The 26398-nt window shown below is 59.2% G+C and overlaps 2 protein-coding genes across 3 annotated transcripts in view; both read left to right on the forward strand.

Annotated features, from left to right (window-relative positions):
• Window positions 1-311: 311 nt before the first annotated feature.
• On the forward strand, window positions 312-15469 carry NARF (nuclear prelamin A recognition factor). The gene is made up of 11 exons (XM_053911637.2): window positions 312-470; window positions 1296-1376; window positions 3056-3199; window positions 5023-5155; window positions 6824-6958; window positions 8513-8631; window positions 8892-9021; window positions 9977-10040; window positions 10745-10882; window positions 11119-11276; window positions 12801-15469. The coding sequence occupies exons 1-11, from the start codon at window positions 444-446 to the stop codon at window positions 13040-13042; spliced, it is 1371 nt and encodes a 456-aa protein (XP_053767612.1). The 5' UTR covers window positions 312-443; the 3' UTR covers window positions 13043-15469.
• Window positions 15470-23886: 8417 nt separating this feature from the next.
• Window positions 23887-26398, forward strand: part of FOXK2 (forkhead box K2) — a 32029-nt gene continuing 29517 nt past the window's right edge. The window contains exon 1 of one of the 2 annotated variants that reach the window (XM_053910772.1): window positions 23887-24389. In XM_053910772.1, the coding sequence (XP_053766747.1) occupies window positions 23977-24389 (413 nt within the window). In that variant the 5' untranslated portion in view covers window positions 23887-23976. The remainder of the gene's footprint in view (window positions 24390-26398) is intronic. The other variant, XM_024553814.3, reaches the window with a different exon arrangement.

Below are 26398 nucleotides of genomic sequence, written 5' to 3' on the forward strand. Positions count from 1 at the left end.
CGCGCGTGCGCACTGCAGCCGCGCCAGTCCTACGTGCGGCGCCTCGGAGAGGCAATGGCGGCAGGCCGGGGCCGCGCCTCCGCCCCTCCCCGCCAGGGCTGCGCCTTCTCGGCCGGGCACGCGCCGGAAGGGCGGTGCGCGTCCGGCGCCGAGCTGACCGTTCCGTGCGCCCCGGAACAAGGCCAGCTCGCTTGCTCTGGAGGGTCCGCCACTCGCTCGGTGCCTCCGCGGCGTCAGGGCGGGTCCGGCCGCGCTCCGCCCCTGAGCGCTCCAATTGGCTGCGAGGCCCGGCCCCAGCTCTCTCATTGGCCGTGTGGGGCCGCGGGGGTGGGACCGCGCCGGGGGCGACAGCAACAAAGGGCGGCGGGCGGCCGGCGGCGGTGACCGCGTTTCCCGGTGCTTTCCTCAGGTCACGCGCGCCAGCCCCGCCTGCCCTGCTCCAGATGAAGTGTGAGCACTGCACGCGGAAGGTGGGCCCCACGTGTCGGTGCGGCCGGGGTCGGGGTCAGCGGTCGGGGTCAGGGGTCGAGACTGCTCGCTGACGGCGTCCCCTCGCCGCCTGGGACAGCGCGGGGTCAGGCGTGGCGCGTGCCTGGTGGGGTCGGTGGGACGGACCCAGCTGCCGGCGCTGCGCCGCGGTCAGGGCGCCTTTCCCGGGACCTCGCGGTGCGAGCTCGGCGCTGGTTCTCCGCGCGCGGAGCCGGCCTTCCCAAGTGTTTGAAGCCGAAACCCTCCGAGAAGCCAACTGACCGCTGCCCCGCGGGCAGTCCGAGCCGTCCGAGCGCAGCCCGTCCTGGAGGAGAACAGTCGGTGCAGTGTTTCCGGGGGTTTTAACTTTCCCATACTCGAGTGCCCCGGGTGACCTGGCAACCTCCGCTCCGGAGTCCCGGCTGAGGACGGGAGTCACTGCGCAGCGCGGGCAGGGGGGTGTGTTGTTTTTCCAAAACGGAACCACTTCCTACACGTTATTCCATCAGGTGCTCTTCCTTTTTAACCTAACATCACGCAGGAAACGGCTCTGCAGAGCGCGTCAGGGCCTCCGGGTTCGGGTGTCCTCGGTGCACCTGCGTCCAGTCGGGGGACGCGGACTCACCTGTGGGTGGGAGACACGCGGCTTCCGGGGTCCCGTGCTGGCGCCGCAGGTGTGCGGGTGGGCGTGTCCGCGCGTGCAGGTGCTGCTCTTTCCCGACAGCAGGTTTCTGCTCCGGGGATGAACGGAGCACGGAGTGTGCAGGGGTTTTAATTCGACAGCGTCCGGGTCAAAGTTCCTTCACACGTGCCTTTGCCTCTTCAAGGAATGTAGTAAAAAAACGAAAACCGATGACCCGGAGAATGCCTCCGTCGGTGCGCCGAGTCCGGCCCAGGACAGTGGAGAGGCGAGTAGACTTTTCCATTTCTTATCGGCCGGGAGGGACCAGCAGCCGCTGGTTTTCTTCGGGGGTCGGGGGCTCCTGCTGTCACCGCGCTCGTCGTTGTTCTAGGGCGGGGGTGTCAAACTCGTGTTCACCGGGGGCCTCAGCAGCCTCGCGGTTGCCTTCGAAGGGCCCCAATAATCTTAGGACTGTATACATGTAACTTCTCCGTAACTGTTAAGGAGTTGAAATTACATTCGGCCCTTCGAAGGCAACCGCGAGGCTGCACGAGTTTGACTCCCCTGCTCTGAGGAAAGAGAAGGGAGAAACGCGCGGGCGGGGCGGCGCTGGTGCCGCTGGGTCTGTAAGCGGTTTTCTGAGGGTCTCTGCTGACGCAGCAGCGCTGGAGGTTTTGAACCCTCGCTCGCGGCAGGGGTGGCTTCGGGCGCCCCTGGTGAGCCGGCTCTGTGCGCGTACAGTCTGGCCGTACTGGGAACCAGCACTTCAGCGAAGCCCCGCTGCTTTCCCCAGTGCAGTGCGGGGAGGCCAGGGCCGCTCCTTCCCTCAGAGAGCCCGGCAGCACCTTACAACGGGGGCTGGCCGCACTGGAGAAGCAAGGGTAGGTTTTCTCTGCGTTTAGAGCCCCGACAGCACGTGTAGTCTGACAGGTGCTCGCCTGGCCCCTCGTGCACCCGCGCTGCTGCTTCCGCCCACGCAGCGACCTCGCACACGCAAGGGCGAGGCAGGCGCTGCCACCGGGCCCCAGCCCTGGGCCTGGGGCTTCTCTCGCCGTCCTCTGGGGGCATCACCTAGGACAGACGTCTAACCCGGGAGCCCCAGTGTCCTTATCAGTGACTCGGGGAGTTGGATTACTCCCCCCCACACACCCCTCCGGCTGTGGTGACGGCAAGATAACATGTGCACACAGTCTAGGCGGGCGCCCCGCCAGCTCAGTGCCCAGACACCCTGTTAGGTTGGGCCTGCCAGGGAAAGGGCGGCTGGAGTGGGCCCTGGGGTGGCGAGAACTGAGGGGTGTGTAGGGAGGGGGTGGAGCCCACCAGGCCCAGAGAAGGAGTGGCCAGAAGTGGTCTGGGGAGTGGGGGTGGGAGCCCCGGAGGCTGGCTGTGTGTTGCAGGGCAGGCAACAGAGGGCAGCTGCAGCTGCTGGGGCAGGGGAGTGGCAAAGGGTGCCACGTGGGAGACAGGGCGGTGGGGCCTGGATGGGCCCACAGTGGAGAAGCTGGAAGGGGCCGAGGGTGGACACCCGGGTTTGTGGCCTGGGCATTCAGGCGAGCGGAGTCACTATTAGTGAGGATGGCCCGAGGGCCCCGGTGCACCTGGAGTGCCAGAGCCGGCAGTGAGTTGTGTCAGTTCAGAGTTCCCTCGGAGGCCGCGGGGCTGAGTGAACTCACCGGGGAGTGCTCGGGAGCCCCCAGAGGCAGCGGAGGAGGGGCCGTAGGGAGGAGAGGGTCCAGGCTAGCTCCCAGGACACAGGAGTGCTGCTTTCCTCCTGCCATGTGACAGTGCTGGCCTTGTCATCTGTGTGACTTGCTGGTGTCTATTACTGTGGCTGTGTCCTCCAGCCGCAGGAGCGCCAGGCCCCGCCTGGCGGCATCTCAGGTGTTTGGTGTCGGTGTCTGTGCTGCTGTCTCCCTGCGAGCCACGTGCCGAAGAACCGGCCAAAACAGCATCTTTCTTTCCTAGAAGGGAGAGTTCCATAAGTTGGCTGATGCCAAGATACTTCTGAGTGACTGCCTGGCATGTGACAGCTGTGTGACCGCAGAAGAAGGAGTCCAAGTTTCCCAGCAGAATGCCAGGGACTTCTTCCGCGTTCTGAACCTTAATAAGGTATGGCGTCCCGGTGTGATCTGGCAGCCTGGCCTGGAGTAGACGGGTGGAGGTCAAGGGGGGACTCGGAAGCCTCTGCTGGGACATGGTGCACGCAGCTGGGCCCTGCCCCTGTGTCTCCTGCTGTCGTCAGCCCTCTGCAGAGCCCCACCCCACCAGAACATCTCATGGCCCAGCGTCACGCTCCCTCACTGACTTGGGCAATGGCTGTGGCTGGGACCACCGACCAGGCTCCCTGGGCTTGGGGGAGGCCTCCGCCATGCAAGGTCATGCAGTGGTAGTGTGACCTGGTCATGGGATCTTTGGTGACTAAGCTGATGCTGTTCTCAGAGGTCAGGGTTGTGTCCTAAGGGGCTCGCCAGGCTGGGGCAAGTCCCTGCAGCCTCCTGTACAGAGCTACCCTGGCATCACTCGGCTTCCGGGAATGGCCTTCCTGCCAGGAAGACAGGGGAGAGGGACAGAAAGGAGAGACGGGGGCAGGTGAGCTGAAAGGCCCGCCCCAGTTCTTTCTTGACTACCCCGGTCACGGGGAGCTGCACAGGCGCCTGGAGCCCTGGGTGCCGTCCGGGGGGGTGGTGCTTGGACTGGAGCCTCACTGATTCGAGGGTCTGTCTGGGGGGGAGTGGGGGGGTGTTGTACTCCACCTCGTAGAGCCTCCTCATCCGTGCATGTGCTGCCTCTTGCTTGTGCTGCGCGTGACCTTCCTGAAGGACTGCAGCCGCAGGAGTGCTCGTGCCAGGTCACCCCCCACTCTCCACAGCTGCGACGTGTTCCTGAGGGCGGGGCGCCATCGTTGCTCTGTCACACACTTCCCTCTGTGACGCTCTGTGAAGTCACTCGCAGCTGCCGTGTCCGAAAGTGATTTCCGTGTCTGTTTTGTGTGTGGCTATTTTGTAGATGTAATGTTCTCGTGGTCGTCTGGATTGCCTTAGGTTCCTGTGTTTATTGGCCATAATTAATCAGCTTCGTCTCTCCCAATCTGTGTTCCTCTCGCACCTGTTTTTCTGAGTACGTTGTCTAGGTTCTTGAAGTCAACCTCAAAACAGCAGTGGTGATAAATTCCACTGACCTCCTGTTTACTATTAAATAGACATTCGCAGAAACTTCTAGAGGGTACCCACATCAGCCTGCATTTCAAATGCAGGTAATGGACATGCAGCTCAAACTGGCATAAGTACGCGGAAGTGGCTAAGCACCCGAAACTGAAAGCTTAGAACTTGGGGAGGTCCTGGGATGTGTTGAGTCAGCCTCTCAGGGCCGCCGTCAGAGACAGCAGTTTCCATTTCCCTGCTCCGCTGGGCTTCAGGCTCAGGCCGATCCCCTCCTGGCCACAGCACAGCTCCCTCCCCAGTAGCAGTGACATTTGAGTGAGATGAAGTGCGAGGAGCCCTGGAGATGCCCCGGGCAGGGCGTTGGGCAGAGAGACAGGAAGCACAGGTCTGGCTCCTTAGAAGTGGCCACTGAACGGCCTAGGGGACAGGTCTCTGGGCAACACTTCTGTGTGTGTGTATTTTTTAAGACGTGTGTATTTTTACTGTTACTGAGTCACTTCTGTTACTTCTGGGCCAATAATGTAATTTGTTTTTCTTTAAAATTATTTTCCTCCAGATACTTGCATTGATCAGTATCACACTTTTCTTAAATTGGCGAAACGTCTTGGGATGTCCCATATTTTCATTGTAATGTTTCCTTTTGTCTCCTCTACTAGTCTTTGCACAGATCATCCGTCTCACCCTGTCTGCTCCGGGTCTCCCACTGAGGCGTCTCCCCGTCACTCCTTGTGAAATTGCTGCCCAGGTGACCTTCTGCTCTGTTTCTCCTAGAAATGTGACACCTCAAAGCACAAGGTGCTGGCAGTGTCGGTGTGTCCTCAGTCTCTGCCTTATTTTGCTGCTAAACTCAGCCTGAGCATCACCGATGCGTCCAGAAGACTCTGCGGCTTCCTCAAAAGTCTGGGTGAGGCGCCTTTGGATACTGTTGTGAGCCCGTGGCTGCATTGAAACTGCCCGTTTGGATCTAGGGTTCACTTTTCAAGGGTACAGGACAGGAAAGAACCCGAGAGTCTCAAAGAGTGTGAGGGGACCCTGCCTATGACCCCTGGTGGGTGAGTGTCACTCACCCCCTTGCTGTGTTACTGCTGGGGATGGCCCCTCTCAGAGGAGCAAGGGACTATCTTCAGACAGGGTGGCCGGGGGATGACACGGGGGAGGCCCCACACTTGGCAGTCAGTGTCGTGCTGCCCTGGCTCATGGGGGCCACGGACGTGTTTGTGGGGTGCAGGGTGACACTGCGGTGTCCGGTGTCCAGTTTCCCTGGAAGCCCTGAAGAGCAGAGCAGGGGGTACGGGCCTGCCTCTGTGTGAAGGGCAACAGGCAGCCACCGCGGAACACAGCAGTGACTCCAGTGTGGGTGAGCACGGGGCAGTGCTGACCCGCTCTCGGTGGGGCTTCATGGGCCCGCAGCGTCCTGTCCTCTGGCACGGCCAGTGAGAGGCTGGCATGGGAGGGGGGAACCTGAGCCATCTGCCAGATAGAAGTTCTTACTATTCCACAAAGACGTAAATACGTGGGGACTAATAGTAAAGTCAGACGACACTTAGAATAAACACGGAGGGAACCAGCCCGCCAGCCTCGGTGCCCCTCGGCGCAGAGCAGGTTCTGGGTGCGCAGCGCTGCCAGGGCGAGGCACCCCTCCCTCCTGCCCCTCCGTGCTCGCACCAGAGACCGAGTCACTAGGTGCTGTGCGGTCCCACAGCGAAAGGCGTTATCTGCGAGCCTGCGTAATGAAAACGTGTTCACGGGGAAACTGATTTCTGAAGGTGACCCTTTAAGATGACACTTAGAATGTTTGTGTTTCTTTCTAAGGATAACTGGCTGCTTTTAAGATTTTTAATTTTTTTTAAGATTTTGTTTTTAGAGAGGGGAAGGGAGGGAGAGAAACATCGATCAGTTGGTCTGGCACGCCCCCAGCGGGAGACCTGGCCCGACGGGGACGGAACTGGCGACCTTTCGGTCCACAGGCCAGAGCGCGGTCCCCGGGGCCACACCAGCCGGGGCGGCGGCTTTTGAGATGCAGACTGGCAGCAGGGAGTAACGTGAACTGCTTGATGTGCTCTCCAGCAGTTACAGTGAAGTAAATCATTTTATCTTAAGTTTAGCTGCCAATATTAAAACTTACGAAGAAAAAGATAGTTAATTAAAAACAACACAAAATTAGGGTCATCATAAAGATGTGCTCAGCCAATTCACTCACTCATTTTAAAGATGTCAAGGGTCGTTACTGACTGAAATTGGGTTTATACAGTGAATTGGGAGAGAACGCTGCTAGTATCTTTTAATATTCCATTAATTTACATATGGAGGTGCTTCTGTAAGTATAGATTTAGAGAGAACAGTAAGAAGCAGAAGAGAGAATGGTAGGTATTTTATCGTGAAAAATGCGTGCTATTGTTTAAAAAGTGCCCAGTCCTGTCCTCCCGCAGTCAGTAGGTGGAGCCAGTAGCCGAGGGTGGCCGAGGCAGCCCAGGAGGAAGGCCTGCAGGGTCTGCTAGGCTAGGCTCTGAGGGTGCCGGCGGGGAGAGGAGCCCCACGCCGTGCGGTGGAGCTGAGTGCCCGCTCCCTGCAGGGGTGCACTACGTCTTTGACATGGCAGTAGCTGCGGATTTCAGCATCCTGGAGAGCCAGAAAGAGTTCGTGCGCAGGTACCACCAGCACAGCGAGGAGGAGCCCATGCTGCCCATGCTGACCTCTGCCTGTCCCGGTGAGCGCCCAGGGCCGGGCCGTGTCTCCCTTCATCCGGGGAGCCTGCACTCGGGGCAGGTGTGGGGGCCAGGTGAGGTCAGAGGTCAGTGGCCTGAAGACCAGGAGGGACGAGTCTGGCCTGATGCACCATTTATGTCGATTGGCACACTTGTGCTGGTAGTTTGGTGGGGTGTGCGGCGGTGGGGGGGGGGAGGGGCTGACAGCTGAGTGTAAACGTTTTATCTTCATTTATCCCTGTTTCTAAAGTTTCTGAGAGGAACATATGTATTAAGAAAAGTGGATCTATTTTCTCTTAAAAATATGACATATTTCAGACACCCAAATAATTACAGATAATAACATGGCCGACACTCATCCGTCCTTTGCCAGTTTACATAAAACTTACAGAATAAGAAGTGTCTTTACACTGATACTGAGGTCCCGTCGGGACCCCTTTTTAGACCAGACTTAAATAGGCCTCAGGGTGGAGTCTGGCGCCTGAGGCCCAGAGACAGTTCGTCACAGGCTTCTTAACTCTGGGGAAGGAAGTTTTGCAACAGCAAGACGTGTGAAGATGGTGCAGGAGGGAAGGAGGAGGGAAGTGCTGGGGGGCGAGAACATGTGGCGAGGACTCAGTTCGAACTCCACTCGCTCAGCGGGCGCCCAGGACAGCTGCTGGCGCTGTCCCAGCCGGCCGCGGGCGACGCCAGTGTTAGGGTCTTGTTCACGTGTCTGTTCTTGGTTTATCCTCCTTCCCACCACCGTGGCTCCAGAGTTTCCTACCGTTTGCCATGCCACCCATTAGTCGTTAGGGTTACGCTTTAATAACGTAGTGTTGACAGTGTGGTTACTTAGAGTTGGAGATCATTCCCACCCCCTTACAAAACCAAGAGGAAGAAACCCACCATCTGTCCCGGAGGCCACGTGAGTCGGCCATCCCAGGCCTGGCAGGGTGTGTGTTCAGATGGGGCTGCTTTCTGGTGTCTGGTTTGTTTGGGAAAGTGGGTCCCACGCGATGCTCCTGCACCCCCGGGCCTGCCTGTCCCTGGCGAAGGGGGGCGTGCTGTGGCTCCTCAGCTCAAACAGCTGGCTCTGTGGTTGGCTGGCTGCTCTGTGTCCCCCGAGGGGGTGCGGCAGGAGCCATCCACTTAGGCTCTGTGGCCGGCAGCTCCCGTGGAGCTGTGGCCGCATGCCCGGACTGCGAGAACAACTTTGTGGCCAGCATGGCGGCACTGCAGCCGTGCAGCCTGGGGGCTGCCTCATAGCTGCTCTAACTGCGTTCTCCTCTCTTGGGGGACCAGTTCTTTCTCCCACTCTGTTCTCTGGCCCAGGACTGACAGGGATGCTCGCTGCCCCACCCTCCAGTCCAGGGCACAGGCCCCTGGGGCCCTTTGTCCCTAGCTGCTGGGAGGTGGTAGCCTCAGGGACGGTTCTGTTGCACGTTCCTGGTGAGGTTTGAAGAAGAGGTGTTAGCTTTACCCCTGGTGGGGATAGGGTCTCAGGAGCTCAGAATCCCTGGCGTGTGGTGGGAAGGAGGAGGAAGCAGCTGTGAGAAGGCCTGGTCTCTTCCCAGGCTGGGTGCGGTACGCGGAGCGGGTGCTTGGCCACCCCATCACACCCCACCTTTGCACCGCCAAGTCTCCCCAGCAGGTCATGGGCTCGCTGGTGAAGGACTACTTCGCCAGGCGGCAGGTAAGCCGACCTCTGTCCCCGGGCAGCGCGGGTCTGGGTACAGGATTGCCTGCAGGGCTGGCGGCAGTGGGAACTGAGGCAAGTGAGGGAGGCACGGGGGCGGGCCTGGAGCCAATGCTGGGTGGGAAGTGGGGCAGGAACTGGTCTGTGGGAGATGGGACTCAACCCAGAGCAGCTGGGCTCCAAGAAGGCAGCCGGGCTGGGTGGCAGGTAGGTGTGCTCTTCTCCACCACCCTGGGCACAGCTTGCTGTCCCCACAGAACCTGTCCCCAGACCAGATTTTCCACGTCATCGTGGCCCCGTGCTATGACAGGAAACTGGAGGCCCTTCGAGAAGATGTTCCCACAGCTTTGAATGGTTCCCGGGCTGCTGACTGCGTGTTAACCTCAGGTGAGAGGTGGGTGGGGCCGGGTGAGCACCGTGGGGGCCTCCAACTGGTCACCCTCTGAGGTCACCGACAGGGCCCCGGGACAGTGAAGAGGAGGGCAGCGCTCCCGCTTCCAGCACCGGGCGCGTGGCCTGGACCGAGGGAGAGGGCTCGGGCAGCGCTGGGCGGCCACACTTGGCCTGGGAGGTTTCTGACAGCCACGCCTCCCCTGGAGGCACCGGGGAAACTTCCTCCTTCCGAAAAGCAGGAAGACGGGCGCTCTGGGGCGTCACTTCAGCCTCTGCGGGCTCTGCGCTGGTGGAGAGGGATCTCCCGAGCCGTTTGCAGAGCGCTGCACCTGCAGAGGGGCAGCTCGAGTCGGGAGCAGCCTTCAGGGGCAGAGGCTCCCTCCATGGGTCCCCTGCCTGGAGCTCTAGCCCGTGGACTCCCCTGGAAAGGCCTCCCCTCTGCAGGCTCCTGTGGGGCCCTGAGGCAGGAGCAGCCCCTGCAACCTGACCTTCTGCTTCCCTGAGACTGGGCTTTTATAGGATCCACGTTCCGTCATGTCTTTCCTGAGAGCAGAAGCAGAAGGTGTGCTCTGTCCCCTGGTGCTCACCTGGTGCAGAGGGGCGTCCGCGGGTGGGTTTGGTTTTCAGGCGGTCGCGTCCTGGGTGATGGCCCGTCCTGTCATGGAGCCAGTGTGCGGTCGTCATCCCACCAACCTGAGGCCGTCCCAGAGCTTCCTGCGTGGGAGGCAGAGCCATGGGTTGTTTGCAAAGACCTCTCATTTCAAGAGCAGAAAGAAACACTTCATTAGCCTTTTTCATTCTGTCTGTGTCCCTTTGCTGTCTGTGAGAGGGACGGCCTCCAAGGCCACCCTAACTTAGGGCTTCCTGTGAGGAAGACGGAAACGCTGGAAGCAGCTCTGAAGGGCATGGGGCCTTCCACTGGGGCCTGACACTTCTTGCTTGTCTGCAGGGGAAATTATTCAGATGATGGAGCAAAGTGATCTCTCCGTGAAAGATGCTGCCATGGACACTCTGTAAGTGGCTTTTGCAGGGAGGGCCACCTTGGGATGGGGCCTCCTAAGTGATTTCTGGTGGTTACACATCCCAGGGCCTCCTTACTGTACAGTGAGGTCACTCACATGCTGTGCTGAGACAGTGTGGGGCTCCACTTTCCAGCTGCACCTGTTCCTGACCTGCCACGGCGGCACCTGCCCCAGGGCGGTTGCCTCTGGGGCAACAGCAGGTTCTTCAGGTTGCTTTACATCTGGAGCAGCAGGCCAGGTTTCTGTGGTCAGTGGTGACCCTAACTGACGACGGGCACTGTGCGTAGCGCACACAGGCCCCTTGGCGGATAGCGGCACCGGGTCTGTGTGTGGCCCGTGTGCGGGAGGCTGGACTGAGGTTCACAGAATCGAAGCACCTCGAGTGCCTGTGGCCATGGCCTGCACTTGAGCCAGGCTGACCGTGCAGCCTCGTCCCAGCTGGGACTCAAGACAGGTGTGCTCTTGAGTCAGCCTCCAAGTCCCAGCGCCCGGCCCCCGGGCCGGAGGTTCTGTGCGGCGCCCTGACTGGCGCGGGGGAGAGAAGTCCCTGCCTGTGCAGCCAAGCCTGACCCCTGCAGGCACAGCTGGGGGCACAGGCCACATTTTACCATCAGAGTTCACTTTTCCTGTGGCCACCTGGGGTCAAAACTGTGGAAGTCCAATTTAATTCTGGTCACTTCTCTCTGCCTGATGAGGTCTGGAGACCGGAAGGAGGAGGAGGTGAGGCGCCACGACAGCACCAGCTCCGATGGGCACCTGGCACACGTCTTCAGGCATGCGGCCAAGGAGCTGTTCAACGAGGACGTGGGGGAGGTCACCTACCGCACCCTCAGGTGCGTGGGGACGCTGTCGCCTGTCTGCATGTGTGGTCAGCTCAGGGTGCGTGTGCGTGCGTGCGTGCTGAGGGCCGGGCTGTTCTGCTCAGAGTCCACGTCAGTTGAGACCGAGAGGCCTTTCGTGTGTCACATGCAGACTTTCCACTTTGCCGACGCCCAGACGCGGACTGGAGGGACCTTCCTGCTGCTGGAGAAGGACGCGGCAGAGCAGCCTCCCTTTGTGCGTTTTGCAGGAACAAGGACTTCCGGGAGGTCACCCTTGAGAAGAGCGGGGAGGTTCTGCTGCGCTTTGCTGCTGCCTACGGCTTTCGAAACCTCCAGAATGTGGTCCTGAAGCTGAAGAAGGGCAGGCTCCCGTTCCACTTCGTGGAGGTCCTCGCCTGCGCTGGGGGTAAGGCCCCCCCACAGTCCCTGGGGAAGAGGGCCCCTCCGTGCCCACCCTGAGCCTCACTCGGCTTTGAGGGCACGCAGATGCCGCCCGGGTGGTTGCAACACGATCATCCCTCCCGTTCCCTCACACCTGCCCCGTGAGGAAAGAGCAGGCACCCAGATGTCACCTTGGAGACCCCCTTGGTTCAGGGGTCCCAGAGAAGAGTCTCTGCCTGGTAGCCCTAAGGGAGAGCCAGCTTGGCTCCAGGGGCTGGTGGAGAGTCAAGGCACGTGGGGGCTGGGGCTGGACCCAGGGTACCCCCACATCCTCTAGCCAGGTTCTGTCCCCGAGCGACTGCCCACAGACATGGAGGCTAACAAGAGGGGCTGGGGTGGGGTCCCTCAGAAGGACTCGCTAGTGGAGTCGGTGTGGGTGTCGGGGAGGAGGGAAGCCTGTGGCTGCTGATGGTCCAGGCCCCTGGGTGCTGATGGAGCCAACTCAGAGGGATCAGGGATGTCTGCCATTCTGAGTGAGGACACCCGCAGGTGCTCAAGTGGAAACACCAGGTGGGCAGTTGCAGGTGTGACACCAGCTGGAGGAGAGGAGGCCCTGGTGGGCGGCACAGACAGGAGACACAGGACAGTGGTGGAGAAGCCACAAGCGTTGGGGTGGGGTGGGGGGCTAGTGAGAGATGCTGAGAGCAGAGAGGGAAGCGCTGGCTTTGGGGGGGTACCCAGCAGCCTTGGCAGCTTTGCTCCAGGGACCCAGGGCATAGCTTGAGTGGAGGAGCGGCTAGGAGGTGAGGACAAGGAGGCAGCTGGTAAAATGGGGTGAGGAGTCCACGCAGGGCCTCCATGGGGGTTGTCCAGCACTTGCATGCCATTTGAGATGGGCCTGGGCTGCGCTTACCTGTGCCCTGTAGTTAGTGCTTGAGCTGGGGGCTGGGCCTCTGAGGAGAGAGAAGCAGCCCCCGTGCTGGGAGAGCAGAGTTCTTTGCCTCGAACAAGGGACAGGGGGAGGGAGGCTTGGCCAGGGCAGAAGTTTGCTCGAAATTCTTTTACGTGAATTTGTGCCCTGTAAATCGAAATATCAGCCACCACGTTTGAGAGTGCAGCTCTGACATGTAGGAGGCGTGTATCGTATTCAGGGTGTGGGGGCCCTGGATGCAGCCCAGGCAGGGAGCAGCGCACGTAGACACCAGGACGGGGCTGCTCAGAACGGCTTCTGCGCTCTCCTGGCGCTGATGAGGTTCAAGGGAAACTGGAAATCTAGATCTACATGCACAGCCCTCAGTTCTAGGGTTTGCAGGTTATTTTGATTGAGGTAAACACACGTGTAGGTCATGTGACCAGGGAAGAATTGGAAGACACAGGGCTGTGAGCTTGTGACCAGGGTTCCTGAGGCCTTGGGCACACGTGTCCAGGGCCCACCTTGAGGCTTTGGCTTCACGATGCCGCCCGCCGTTGCTGCTCCTCTCCTGCCCCAGGACCACCTTTGCTCTAGGACTAGAGGAGGGAGAGTGAGGCCCCTCCCTCTGTCTTTCAGGATGCTTAAGCGGCAGGGGCCAAGCCCAGGCGGAGGACGGGCGTGCAGACAGGGCACTGTTGCGGCAGATGGAAGGCATCTACGCCGCCATCCCCGTGCGGGCCCCAGAGACCAGTGCCCACGTGCAGGAGCTGTACCAGGAGTGGCTGGGCGGGGCCGACTCCCCCAGGGTCCAGGAGGCCCTGCACACAGCCTACCAGGGCCCGGGGCAGCCCGCCAGCAGCCGGGACATCAAGTGGTGAAGATGCAGCAGACCGGGCCTGTAGGCTGCCTGAGAAGGGGGGTGTCAGAGACGCCTGAAGAGAAAGCTCAGCTTTTCTTTCATCGCTTTGGTTTTCAGAATTCCCTGCTTCCCATCCGTGGATGCCTCCTGCACTCTGTGGGGGCGCTGTCTCATCATATGTGTGATTGGGATGTGTATATTGAGAGGAGGATTGCCGTAACTCGTGCATCCTTTTATCCTAAGACGATAAAACCCCAAAGAACAAGAATGGAGACAGACCACTGTCTTTTAGGCTTAAAAAAAAAATCCTAAAGGTGTCCTGTGGAGAGCTAAGACCTTGTCTGGTTCATGTGCCTCAGACTGGACGTGGAGAGGAAGACGCAGCAGGCGGGCTGTGGGTCTCCTGGGTAGGACCCCGACTTTGGACACAATGGGAATAAACTGCCACCTTTTGGAATCAGGAGGCTCACACACAAATCTGGATTTCCAGCTTTTCTGGAATCGAGGTTCGGCAGCGGCGGGCCGCATTCCTTCTACAGCCAGGTCCTGTCACGGGGGTCGGTGGGCACTGGGGACAAGGCCCCTCACGTGCCCTTCTACATTTGGGGTCGGAGCTGAACGCACCGTGGTGGGGGAGGCCTGTCAAGGGTGACAGGTGTCACAGGTGGAAGGCTGGAGAGGGGAGGGGGCTGCCCTGCTCAGCCCCTGCCTGGGCGTGGTCAGGCAGGTGAAGGCTGTCCCATCAGACCTGTGGCTGGTTGAGGCGGTGTCCTCCCCCGTCCAGCCCTCACACAGCGAGCCTGGCCGCTCCGCCGGGCTCGGGGCGGCCCTCTGCGCTCCAGGACCGCGTGCCCTGCCCTGCTCGCCTGCTCGCGGGGCTTGCCTTCTGTGAGCAGGAAGAGAGGAAGTTCACCCACAAGCCAGTAACAGAAAGGGCTGGCAACCACTGGCCGAGCCCCGGCACGTCGGGTCAGGGGTCAGGGCCGGCCTGGGGTTGGTTTCTCAAAGCGCTTGGATTTTGCTAACAAGAGGAGGACAGTCGTCTCAAGCCCTCAGCCTGTTAGGTCTCCCTCAGTGTTCTGCCGTTGTTCCTGTACCCTGTCCGGGCCCGTCTGGGGTGTTGTGTGAAACTGAGTACCGTTTGCTCTCAGTCCCCTTACACTGGGGCGCCATCCTCTGTGGTAACTGGTAGTGGAATAAACACGTCCAGAGTGTCTGCGTGTGGGGCGTTGCGTGAGTGGGGCGTTGCGTGTGGGGCCCTGCGTGAGTGGGCGCTGCTCTCCCGGCCAAGGCCAGTGGGTGCTCTGGGGCCCCACGGCACGGGTGTCGCACCCTCATCCTGTACTGTCCAGACACCATGGGGTGTGGCTGGTGAGCGAGCCCACATCCGCGCCCCACCCAGCAGCCCCCTGACAGGTCCGGGGCATCTCTGGGCCCCATCAGAGCCTGGACCTCTCAGTTCTGTTTCTGCTTGGCCGGAGGGCTGGGGCCGGTGTAGATGCCTGTCCTTCCTCCTCAACTTCCATTTCCCGCGTACCAGTGTGGTGCCCGCCCAGGCCGCGGAGCAGCGACCCTTCCTGTGCCTGCGGGTGTTTCTGGGCCTCACCTGGTGTTGGCCCACACCCTGCAGTGAGAGCTCAGGTCTTCACAGTACAACCAGGTCAGGTGAGGGCGCTGCCGCCCAGGCCAGCAGCTCACCTAGCCACCAAACGTGGGTCCCCTCACCTCAGGCCCAGCCTCGCTCCCAGGGAGGGGCAGCAGGGGGCACAGTGTGGCTCAGACGGGCCGGACCCTGTACATTGCGGGAAAGATGGGCCGTATGTTTTGAGGGCAAGGAGAGCAGGTGCCAGGACTGAAGTCCTGTTTTTAAATTGAAATGCAAAGTGTATCTGTAAACAGATCAGCAAATGCTGCAATTGTACATCCAAACGTCGGGGGGTACAGGTGGCGGAAACATGGAATGTGGTTTTATGCACCTGTGGAAACCTCAGGACAATACACGGTATGAGCCCCTTCGGGTCTCCTTTTAAAAGGCCAAACCAAAGAAAGGGAAAATGAACATTATAGGAACAGAGACACGAAATCACTGACATGCTGAGGCGTGCCCAGCGACGGGTCCTCGCCCGCAGGCTCCCTGTGAGGATGAGAGTCACAGACGTGTCCTACTGAGACCCGAGCTCAGACGGCTGCGTGCGAAGTCCAGAGCGCTGGCCGCTACACCTCAGAGCCTCCGCTGTCTAGGTCACTGCGGGGCCTTGGCCGCAGTGAAAGAGGGAGGGGGTCAACGGGAGAGGAGGGGACGAAATGAAGAGGAATAGATGGGGAGAGACCAAAGGGGAAGCTACTGATTGTGTCTGTACGAGACTTCTTAAAATTCAAGTTCTAGCAACTCTTACTGTGAAGTGGGGCAGGGGTGGGGACGGGACAGAAGGCACACAGGTGCCACCAAGATGGGAACTCGGACCACTAGATTCAGAGTCCAGAGTGCTAACCATCACACCATGGCGGGGGGACCAGCTCCTGCCGTGCCCCCCTCTACATTTGCACAGGGTTGGGGTGGGAGGGGCTGAAAAAGGTGGTTTGGTGGCAGAGGGGAGTCTGATGCACTGACCTCTGGGTTAGGGTCCAGTGCGCCCAGCACAGCTGTGCATCGCCCTGCTGGGCGCCCGTGGGGTCTGACTGGGACGCGACAGCCTGGGCAGGGCCCCGGGCCGGCGTGCTCCCACAGGGGCTGCGGGGCAGAGCAGGGGCTGCTTCTGTACAAAACTGCTCAACACTCTTGAGTGTTAAGAAGCCATGCTTTTCAGGTTTTTAACTTGAAAAACTGTACTTTCAAAAAGACAAACTGTTTCCCCCAAAACATTCCGGATATAAATCCTTTGAGGAAAAAAGTGTTTGAATTCCTGTTGAGCCTTTCCGTGCACACAGTGTCCTTGGAATTGTCTGCAGGGTCTGAGTCTCTCACACCGACACACGCACCAGGAGGAAGCAGCAGAGGGAAGCTTCTGGGGCCCAACAGTCGGGACCCGCCCGGACACTCGGATGGCACGACCACAAGGAACTGAGTGAGCTGCATTCAGGAGCAGGGCTACAGGGAGCCAGCACGAGCCAGAGCACTGAGTGGTCAGGACCCCAGGGCCTGGGCAGTGCCTGGACCCTGTGACATCTGAAGCTGGTGGTGTGGGCACCAGCAGGAGCTGGGGCCTCCCACAGTGGCGTGGGGGACCCCAGGCAGGACATTGCCGAGGAGAGCCGTCCTCCTCCCTTCTGCCGCTCCACTCCTTGCTGGTGCCTCTGTTCCAGGCTGCCCCTCAGCTCTTTTGCCCTCCAGCTTCCTGTTGGTTTTAAGGAAGAGAAAGGTAGAGGTGGGTCTGGAGGGCAAACGGGACATGCAGGTGGGCAAACGGGACATGCAGGTGGACCCACGGAGACAACTTTAACCCCAGGCGCACAACCACCAAGGGCGTGGAGGGGAGGGGAGGGCAAGGGCACACCTAAAGTGGAGGCCTGGGCACAGCCAGCTGGCAGGGGTTCCTGTGGCCTTAGTGACTCGCCCAGCAGGGCACGGTGGGCAGCCCCTGGCTGAACTTCCAGACCAACCGGCGGTTGCCATGGGGGGTTAGGCACTCTGAAACGCACCCCAGGGCTGTACTGCGGGCCTGACTCCCCCCAACAGGGGCGAGGGGTGCTGTCTAAGCCCGGTGAGCGCTCAGCTTCGCCCAGGCGAGAAGGTGGCCCCAGGGAGAAGGCAGTGGGAGCCCTGCGATCGGCCCATTTCACTCATGCCCCAGTGCAGGGGGCGCCATAAAACCCGGCTGGACAATCCGGGTGTCAAAGAGCCCGACCAGTGAGGCATATGACGGACACCTTGGAGCAGCCAGAACTTGAGACTCATGTCCCGTGTGCAAGCACATCACACGTCTCCAGCGTGGGAAGGATCACTCACGCACAAAGTAGCCGACAGAGACCTAGGGGACCCTCTCTCCAGCCGCCCTCCTGATGCTGGCTTAGCCCTCGGACCCAAATGGGGCTAAGTGGCCATGGGCACAGGAAAGGCAGCTGGGCTCAGGCTGGACCACACAGACTCCTTTTCCCACCAAGCCAGCCCTGGCTGTGACTCCCGCTTACTCGTTTCCATGGCCAACAGCGAACCCCAATTCTGGTTGGGGGAGAGGGGGCACCAGGCGCCCGATAGCGGGTGGCCCCACTGATTCTCTCTCTGCGGGAGGCCCGCGGGGCCAGCCCTGGCGTCATTTGCCGACTTTAGGACCCGCAGCCAGTGCCGCGCATGCACCAGCGCCGCGGGCCTCTGCTGGGGAAGATGCGTTTCCTCCCAGGCCCTCGCCCTCGGAGGCCGCTGCCCTGGGAAGGTGAGCCGCAAGCAGTGTGCTCCCCAGGACGGGCCTAGAGGCGTCGCAGCAGCGAGACTACGGCGCGGAGCGAAGAGCCTTCCTCCCGCTCCGGACAGCTGCTGCCAAGGGTATGATAAGGCGCCCCGACTTTCAGCTTCACGCTAGTCAGACTGGCAGATAGGGCCCCCGTTTTAGTCCCCCCGCACCCCTGCGCCTTGGTTCGGGCTGCAGGCACAGCACCCCCTGTACCCCGCGTGCCCGTGAAGAAGAAAGCGGGCGGCATGACGGGTGCTGGGACCAGGCGCAAGAGCCAGTGCCTCCCGCAGGACCGACGGAGCGGCTCTGCATGCGCTAGGCGCCAGCCGGGGGTCGGGGTCACGTGCTCCAGCGTACGTCCGTTTCGCAGTGTCTGCGCGCTGCCGCCCCGCCCCCCCCCCCCCCCCCCCAGCGCGCACGTTCCCGTGTGCGCAGCTACCAGCTCGGAGGAGTGGGTAGAGAGTGGGCGCGTTCCCAGGAAGGAGCTGGGTCGGGGTTGGGGCCTGCGGGTGTCCGCGGACTGTGGGCCTTGCTGGTTTACACCCCGACTTCAGCAGGGCCGCGTACCCGCAGTGCCCTGTCCTGCCCCGCCCTCCCCAGATGCGGTCCGGGTGCCCAGGAGCCCAGGAGCTGGGGCTCCCCCCAATGTCCTCTTCGCGTTCTGTCCCGCGCTCTGTCGCCGCACGCCCATGGTCTGGTTCGGGGGTGAGGGGCCTCAGACTCGTGCGTTTGGGAGCACCCTTTTAAAGAGAAAATACAGAATTAGATACGAAGGTGAATGTTGATTAGACTAAGAAAGGTAGTAACAAACAGCGAATTCTACAGAGCAGATCAAGGCCACATACTTCGTACTAATAAAGTATTTCACTCAACTGCCAGGCACATCTGTAATATCCTTTTTCCTAATTTCTGGAATGCAGACTTTGATATGGCAATGATTTGGTAGAACTTTTTACAGCACGAACTGTAATTAAATAATTCAGTCTCTGCAGGGCTAATCAAATTTTGATTTTTATTAAGACTTTAGAAAAGGCTGGCCGCTTGGCAGTCCTTCATGGCTGCTGTCAGGTTTGGCCAAACCACTCCTGTAAGAGCTGAAGGGTTTCAGGCGCTTCGGGTGTCTGGACGCAGGACTTAGTCTGACGACCGGCCGCCGTGGCCTCCGAGCTTCCCGCACAGGCAACAGCAGCCTTTCGGGTCAATTCCGGGGAACACGGAGCCGCTCTCTGGGCCTGGGATTCCCTCGCCCTCCCTGTTGCATCACCCTTTGCGCAGGAGCTGGTGTGTGTTCGTGGCATGTTTGTGTCTAGGCGGCCATGTCACATGCTGCATGGAGACTTCACGACTTGCCAGGGTCCTAAAGATGCTGATCGGAAGGTCTGTCTGCTGTAGGCGACGTCCGTCTTGTTGGAAACCGAATACAAGTGAAACAACACAGGCAACCTTTACTCTTGGACGAGGCTGATCAACCTCATCTGGCAGTTTCCCTGCTAAAAAAAAAAAATTCTTTCAAAATGTTTTGAGAAGCATCCCCTTGTGTGTTTTCGTTGATTCCTCTGTGCCTGGGATCACAATTTTGATCAAACGAATTTTTCGCTAAACACTGTTGGGGGGACTGTCACCCTTGGGAACCGGCGTGGTGAAGCCGCAGTGGTCGACAAAGTCAACAGACGCCCAAGCCCCCCCGTCTGGCTCCACCGATGCGTCCTGTGTTACCACCGTCTTCCTTCTGCTTTGCTTTTCCTTCTGCTTTCTTGCTTCCTGTTTAGGAGTGTCCTGATTCTCTCAATGTGTCCCATCTCGGGGTTGTTGTTTTCATCGGCCGTATTTTCTTTGCAATCACGATTCATTTCCTTCATTATTTTGACCATAACTGGTTTTAATTCCATTCTGATATACTTTTGATATTTTGAAGTTTCTACATCTTTCCATTCTTTTTCTTCCAACAAGATATTTCCTGCCAGTAGTGTTTGAATTTTGGTGTAATCAGTCATTGAAAAAGGGTGGCACGCACAGTGTGGCTTTCAGGCAAACACAAGCGCAACGCAAACGCACTTGAAATGGTGTCTGTGTAGCACTCAGCCTCGCGAGTGGGCAAGAACATAACCACACTCCCCAGGCACTGGCCTGCTGGCAAGTGTGCGAAGGAATGTTGTCACTAAAACACACTTTTTTTCCAGGCCCTGGTGCTGTGTCACTACCCAATTGAATGCTATTTCCCTGGAAACTTCCAGACTTGGTCAGGACAAGGTCCTTCAGATATACCAAGACTTGATCTGACATGTCGGGCTGCAAAGACGCGACCTCAAATTTGGCGCTCACCAGTGGTGCTGCTGCAGGTGTGTGGCCTGACTATGCGCGCGTCCTGAGAAACTCTTCCACGAGACAGATGTTGGCCATGGGGAGTGTGGTCCTCCATGAGTGCTCCCATCTGACCAGCCTTCGAGGGACAGCCCCTCTCTCAGCTGGGACAGCTGCTGTTGGGATGTCGTCAGCTGCATCCAATCTGGCAATCAGCAAATTCAAAGAGTTCTTCATCTCTGCATTTTAGTTTTTTCTTTACTCCTGGTGTGCAGCCCTCACCCCTGGGGTGTGGCCTTCTGGTGTCTCAACAGGTGGCCTGGGTTGCGCCAGGACCTCTTCCCTTTGCTCCTGCGAGTCCCCATGCTGAGGGACCTCTGTAGTCTGACACGGCTCTCCCGTGACACCTGACACCAGAGAGGTCAACAACGGCCAGGGTCAGGTCGCTGTACTAAAACTTCCTCTAGTTCTGATTATTTATGTGTTTACGTTTAGGAAAGAATAGAGATAATATTGACCCTGTACCCTGCCTCATCACTGGATATAGGAAATAAGTGTCAACAGGGAAAATACAAAGCCCCGGACATTGAGAGATAAGTCTCCAGTATAATTCAGTGTTTTAGTCTTAATCAAAACTTGCATATATTTATATTGCCTTGATCAATTATGTGTTAATAGTAGTTGTAATGCTAATTCAACTGAAGGGAAATGTTTTTAACAAGAAACTTACGTTTACAGGAAACTGCAAATTAAATCTCTCTCTCCCTCTCTCCAGGGATAAATAATAGAGTCATCAATCAATTATGTTCAAGCATAGCCCTGGCTGGTGTGGTTCAGTGGACTGAGTGCCAGCGTGCAAACTGAAAGGTCGCTGGTTTGATTCTCAGTCAGGGCACAAGCCTGGGTTGCGGGCCAGGTCCCCATCTGGGGTGAGCAAGAGGCAACCGATTGATGTATCTCTCCCTCTTTATCCCTCCCTTCACCTGTCTCTAAAAATAAAGAAAGAAAGAAAGAGAGAGAGAAAGAAAGATCGTTCAAGCATAATACGTACTGTATTTAGAAGAAAATTGGGGGGGAATTGGAATGGAAATGAGTTCAGGAGAGAAGGATTGAATGGAACTGGCTGTTAGCTGTGAGATTGTGTGTGTGTCTGTGAAACACATGACAATGGGTTTCACATCAGAGTATCAGAGTGGCTGCAGTGGATGTGTTTAAGGACTGATGTCATGGTTTTATTTTAAAAATCAATATTTATAATATTTGGGAAATTATATCCATTGCAACAATTTAAACATGGTGGAAAATTTTGCTATTATCTTACATGGGGGTGGGGCTTACAAGTGTTCATAAAATTAGTTTATTGGGTACCAATGCAAAATGCTTTGGGGACGGTGGGTCCAGCTACCCTTTTCTGAAGCCTGAGTGATGACAGGCTACACTAACGGTTTCGCTCTTTTCAGTTTTGTCCCCCACAGCCAACAGAACAGGTTCATCTTTTAGAAAGTTAAATCAGATTGTGTTCCTCCTTGCTTTGACTGCCCAGCAGTTTCTCACTTCAGTAAACGCGGAGCTCGGGCTGCAGCAAGCCCTGGGGACCTTGGCCTGTCCAACACTGCCCCGTCCTCGCTCACAGGCCTTCCCCTGCCTCCGGCACTCGGGATGAGGGTATCCCGCCTCAGGGCCAGTGTCCTCGCTCTTGGCCCAGAGGTCTCTGCGCCTCCTCCTCTGCTGGCCTTCCTCCGTGTCTGGTCCCCTCACCCCGCCTCGCAGCTGCATATTTATTTCGCATGGGCTCTGGGTCCTCTGACCAGTTAAGCCCCGAGGCGGGCACCCAGGTCAGGCTCCCCGCTCTCTTCCTGCACCTGTGTGTTCAGAATGTACCAGGTGCGCCATACACACGGCCTGGAAGAAACAGCCCACCTTGGTGAAACTCGGGTTTGGGGTCTCTTCCACATGTCTGTCTGCAGCTCCCTGGCGGGAAGGGCCGCAACGCACCTCCCTCCCTCCCGAGCATCTGCTGGGGCTGTTTTTTCCTTCAGTGACCCCAGGCCACGGGCTGGCTTCCTGCTGGTCTCCCTTCACACATGGTGACTCCACATGGGTGGAACATGGCTGCCTGGGTTGCTCATGGCTGTGCGTCCCCCCTGGCCTGTGCCTGGCATACCGCGGATGCTTGCAGTGGACTCAGCACGGATGGGAGGCAGAGTGCAAGCCCTGCCTCTGCTCTGCAGCCTCTCTGACTGTCCCGGCCCTCGGTGCTCCCTGCTTCTAAGGACCGTGAGGTCCTTACCACTTCTACCTGCAAAGGGCTTGGCACTGCCCATCTTGCTATCCAGGCACCTGTGTCTACAGGAAGGATAGGCCTGAGGTACATGGGTGCAGTGCCGCGAGCTCACCCTCTTTATGTCTGCAGGCCCGGGAGCCCTGCCAGTGGCAGACACTGTGTTGATGAAACCTGTCCAAAGGCAGTGACCGATTCTAGGAGCCTCCTGTAGGTTTGCGAAAGGCAGGCAACACGCGCTCTGGACATCCACATGTTCATCTCAACGGAGCTGCCGGCAGCCAGGCGGGGTGGTGCGTGTCCTGGGCGGCGTGCACTCTGCCGGAAGCCGGGGCCTGGGACGGCGCCCTCCACAGTCCCTTTGGCAACAGCGACTTGGAAACATTGGTTATGCTGAACCCTAAGCTCTTTCTTGTGATCAACTGTGTGTTGTCTTTATTTTATTTTTTAAAAGATTTTATTTATTTTATTTACTTATTTTTAGAGAGAGGGGAAAGGAAGTAGGGAGAGAAGCATCGACGGAGCGCACCTGTGGTCTCCAGCTTTGCGGGACGATGCCCAGCCCACTGAGCCACAGCGGTAAGGGCTGTGTGTCCGACACACAGAGGAGTATTTGATGAAACTGTTGTATTTTTTTCTGTCTAGGACATTCTGCCGTACTATGGTTCAAAGCAGTCTGATCTTTTAGGAATTTGTACTATAACTGCAAACACATTTATAGCAAATAAAACATGCAAATGTTACATTCAGAGGGACCTATTAATTTTCATTTCCTTTAGAATGAGTTTTTACACACAAAAACGAATTAAAAAAACCCAAAACAAAACAACGGGACGGCCACCCTGGCTGGGTCCTGCCTGGGGCCTGTGCTCAGGTCTTGCCCGGAATGTTTGCTCCCTCCCGCTCAGGTTAAGCCCAGCTTCCTCTCACGTCCTTCCACTCACACCGAACTCCTTCTGTACTTAATTTATATCTTTCCGTTCTAATTGTTCTTCACGACTGATCGGCAAACGGAGCACTGCTATGACGGCTAGCCTTGTCGATAGGGACCAGCTCTTCTTGGTCTTCACGACAGGTTCCTCGTGGGGACCTCAGGGTCCACGTGCCTCCTTCAGCAGGGGCCGAGAGGTGCGATTTACCGTGGTTCAGATTTTGCGGAGATGCACTTGGCGCTCACGCTGCTTTTCCTGGGACTGACGTTCCCTCCGCTCCATCGTCCCTGTTTCCTACGCCGAATGGTGTCCCTGATCCTGTACAGGCACCGCTCCTTAAGGAGCGTGAGCTGTGCACTTAAGGTCCCCGTTGTGCACGAAGGGCGCCCGACCGGCTGTCGGTCCAGAGCATGGCCAAGACGCCCACGCGCGTCTACATGTTTTCACTGATTACGAAACATCCAGACCACGACATTCTCGATGTCCTGGGCGTTTGCTAATTATCTTAACTGGGATGAAAAATGACAACATGGGAACTGTCGGTGTTGGATGGTTCACGACAGGCTCTTCCCCGCTGCTCGAGGCTCTGCGGTGACAGCAGAGGCCCAGCGCGCGGCAGTCTGCGGGCGTCTGGGGCGCAGCGGACCCGACGGTCCAGCCTCCAGCTTCAGAGCAGGTGCCCCGAACCCGCCCACGCTGGCGACCTTGACCCGCCCCCGCCCCGCAGGGCCGCGCGCTGCTGCTCCGTGGCTCCGCTGCCAGCCTCGCTCCGCGCCGGGATTTCTGGGCCGCCGGAGCTGCGCCAGCGTCACGCATCGCGGCTGGACGTGCAGGCGCTGGCCGGCGCGCCTCGCCATTAGCGGGCCACGGTAGCCCCACTGCCGTGCGTCGCCCCGATAGGCGGGCGCGGCTGTCCGTCAGCGGCCCGGCGCCGCTCGAGCGCGCAGCGCGTGTCCCGCCCTTCGCCGCCGCTCGTCGCTCGCCGGCCGGCGGCCTCGCTGGGCCTCAGCTCCGTGGCGGCGGCGGCGGAAGGGCCGGCCCGCGCAGGCCCATGGCGGCGGCCGCGGCGCTCCCGGGCGCGGGCGGGCCTCCCGCGGGCGGCGGGGCCGGCGGCGGGGGCGGCGGGGCCGGTGGCGGGTCCCCGCCGGGCGGCTGGGCCGTGGCGCGCCTCGAGGGCCGCGAGTTCGAGTACCTGATGAAGAAGCGCTCGGTGACCATCGGCCGCAACTCGTCGCAGGGCTCGGTGGACGTGAGCATGGGCCACTCGAGCTTCATCTCACGGCGCCACCTGGAGATCTTCACGCCCCCAGGCGGCGGCCATGGCGGGGCGGCCCCCGAGCCCTCGGCGCAGCCCGGGCCCGACTCCGGCGGCGACTTCTACCTGCGCTGCCTCGGCAAGAACGGCGTGTTCGTGGATGGCGTGTTCCAGAGGCGCGGGGCGCCGCCGCTGCAGCTGCCGCGTGTGTGAGTGGGGCCGGGACCGGACCCCGACCCGCGACTCGGGCCTCGGCCCTGTCTGCAAGTGGGGTCCAGGCCAGGACCCCGACCCCCGATCCCATCCGTCCTACCCACACCTGGGACCTGCACCCCTGCCCCCGGCAGCGTCCTCTGACTTGCGGCCCGACCTACATCCAGTACTTGGTTGCATCGGGATGCAGGATTCCGGCCTCCAGGCCTCGTCAGCCCCGGGGCTGGGCTGGGGGCTTGGGCGCCGCGAGCGCGCGGGCCCAGGGCTTCTGGCCCCTCTGGCGCGTCCTGGGCGGTCACGCACGTTTCTGTCCCTGCCGGCGCGCAGGGGGAGGCCTGGACAGGGACGCTGCCAGGGCCAGTGCTCCGCCGGCGTGTCCCCCGTCCCGCGGGTCTTCCGCGCTGACAGAGCGGTGGGTGGGGTGTTCGAGCTGCAGGGACGCCTTCGCTGCGGTCGTACTTTCGGTACCCTAGACGTGGGAGATCCTTCAAGCGTGACGAACCTCAAAATCTTGGGATGACTGGCTACTTTTAACAGAACTTAAAAGTCGGGTGGTGGTTCCGTCGTTAGGGTCGGGCCGTGGAGCGTGAGTTCAGTGCGCCCAGGAGCTGTCCTGGCGCCTGGCCCCTCGGCCTGGCCTGGGGTGTCCGGGCGCGCAAGGGGCTCCCCACCCAGGACGCCGGCGATGTCCCAGCAGACGATGCTGTATGTTTACTCTAAGAGTTTTGAGGTTTTTAAAGAAAATTTTCATTCCTATTCAGCCGAAATCGTGTGTGTGCATGTGCTGGACACGCGACAGCTTGGCCTCTGGGGCGCAGGCTGGGGAGGGCGGTGAGGGGACTCCGGCCGGGAACTGGGCCGCGCTCCCCTCTCTGTAACCCCCGCGTGAAACCCTCCGTGTAGGGCGGTGCCATGCAGGTCAGCGGAGCAGACTGGGAAGACAGCCGGCACTAGCTAAATGTAGACAAACTTAAAACTCTTTTTCTTGAGATTAAACTCAGTTTCATGTTACAAGTCCTCATGAAGTGAAGAAGAAATCGAACTCAAGTTTAAAAGCACGTGGACTCCAGGCCACGATGCAGTAGCAGGAGCCTTAACTTCCTTCTCACGTGTGCCCAGTGCGGCGTTGCTGGAGGGTTTTATTCCAGTTCCAACGTCAAGATGAATTTGCGTTTTGTAGTTGGTATTAAAAACTTACCGCAGAGCGTTTAGAAGAGAGCAGGAGTGGTTTAGGGTGGAAGTAGGGTTCCTCACTTGTTTTCGAAGATGGCATTTATTTACTTTTAGGGAGAAGGGGAGGGAGGGAGAAACTCATCAACATGAGAGAGAAACGTCAATCTGTTGCCTCTCGGTCTTGCCCCAGCCACGAACTGAGCTGGAGACCTTTCGCTTTGGGACGACACCCAACCCCAGGAGCCACCCCGGTCAGGGCTGGCTCGACGTGTCATTAAAACACTACATGTGCTAGTCTGGGGGGAGTAGAGAAAAGTGGGGACGTGGCCCTGTAGTTGCTGTTGTATTTCAGATGGTCTGGCGGGGCCTGGACACCGCCTGTTCTGTAGTGGTGGTGGTGGGCGGGCTCCAGGCCGTGTGTGCAGGCGTGGGGGGCGGTGCCAGGGCCAGCGCTTTTCCAGAAAACAAGAGATTTCCACAGGTCCTTGATTTGGGGCCAAGCATTCGAGGCTGGGTGGACAGAGATGCAGCTCTTTCTTGCCAGAGCATCTGCAGTGGCTGGAGGCGCAGGAGGTATTGGGAATGGGGGCAGGTGAAGGTGGCCTTGCAGGCAGGTCTGGGCTGGCAGCTGGCACTGGAGGAGCTGAAATTGGGGCTGGAAGGGACCCTGGGGCGAATAGTGGGGCATGAGGCTCACGTGGACCTGGAGGCACTTCCACGTGCTCGGTGACAGGATGGAGGACGTCCTCACCGAGGGCAGGGCCCACGGTCTCCGCACCTGGTCTGGAGCCTGGGCAGGATCATCTGGGTGTGTTGTTGCTCTTGTGGCCGA

This window comes from Desmodus rotundus, chromosome 9 (assembly GCF_022682495.2).
Source record: "Desmodus rotundus isolate HL8 chromosome 9, HLdesRot8A.1, whole genome shotgun sequence".
Taxonomy (NCBI): Eukaryota; Metazoa; Chordata; class Mammalia; order Chiroptera; family Phyllostomidae; genus Desmodus; species Desmodus rotundus.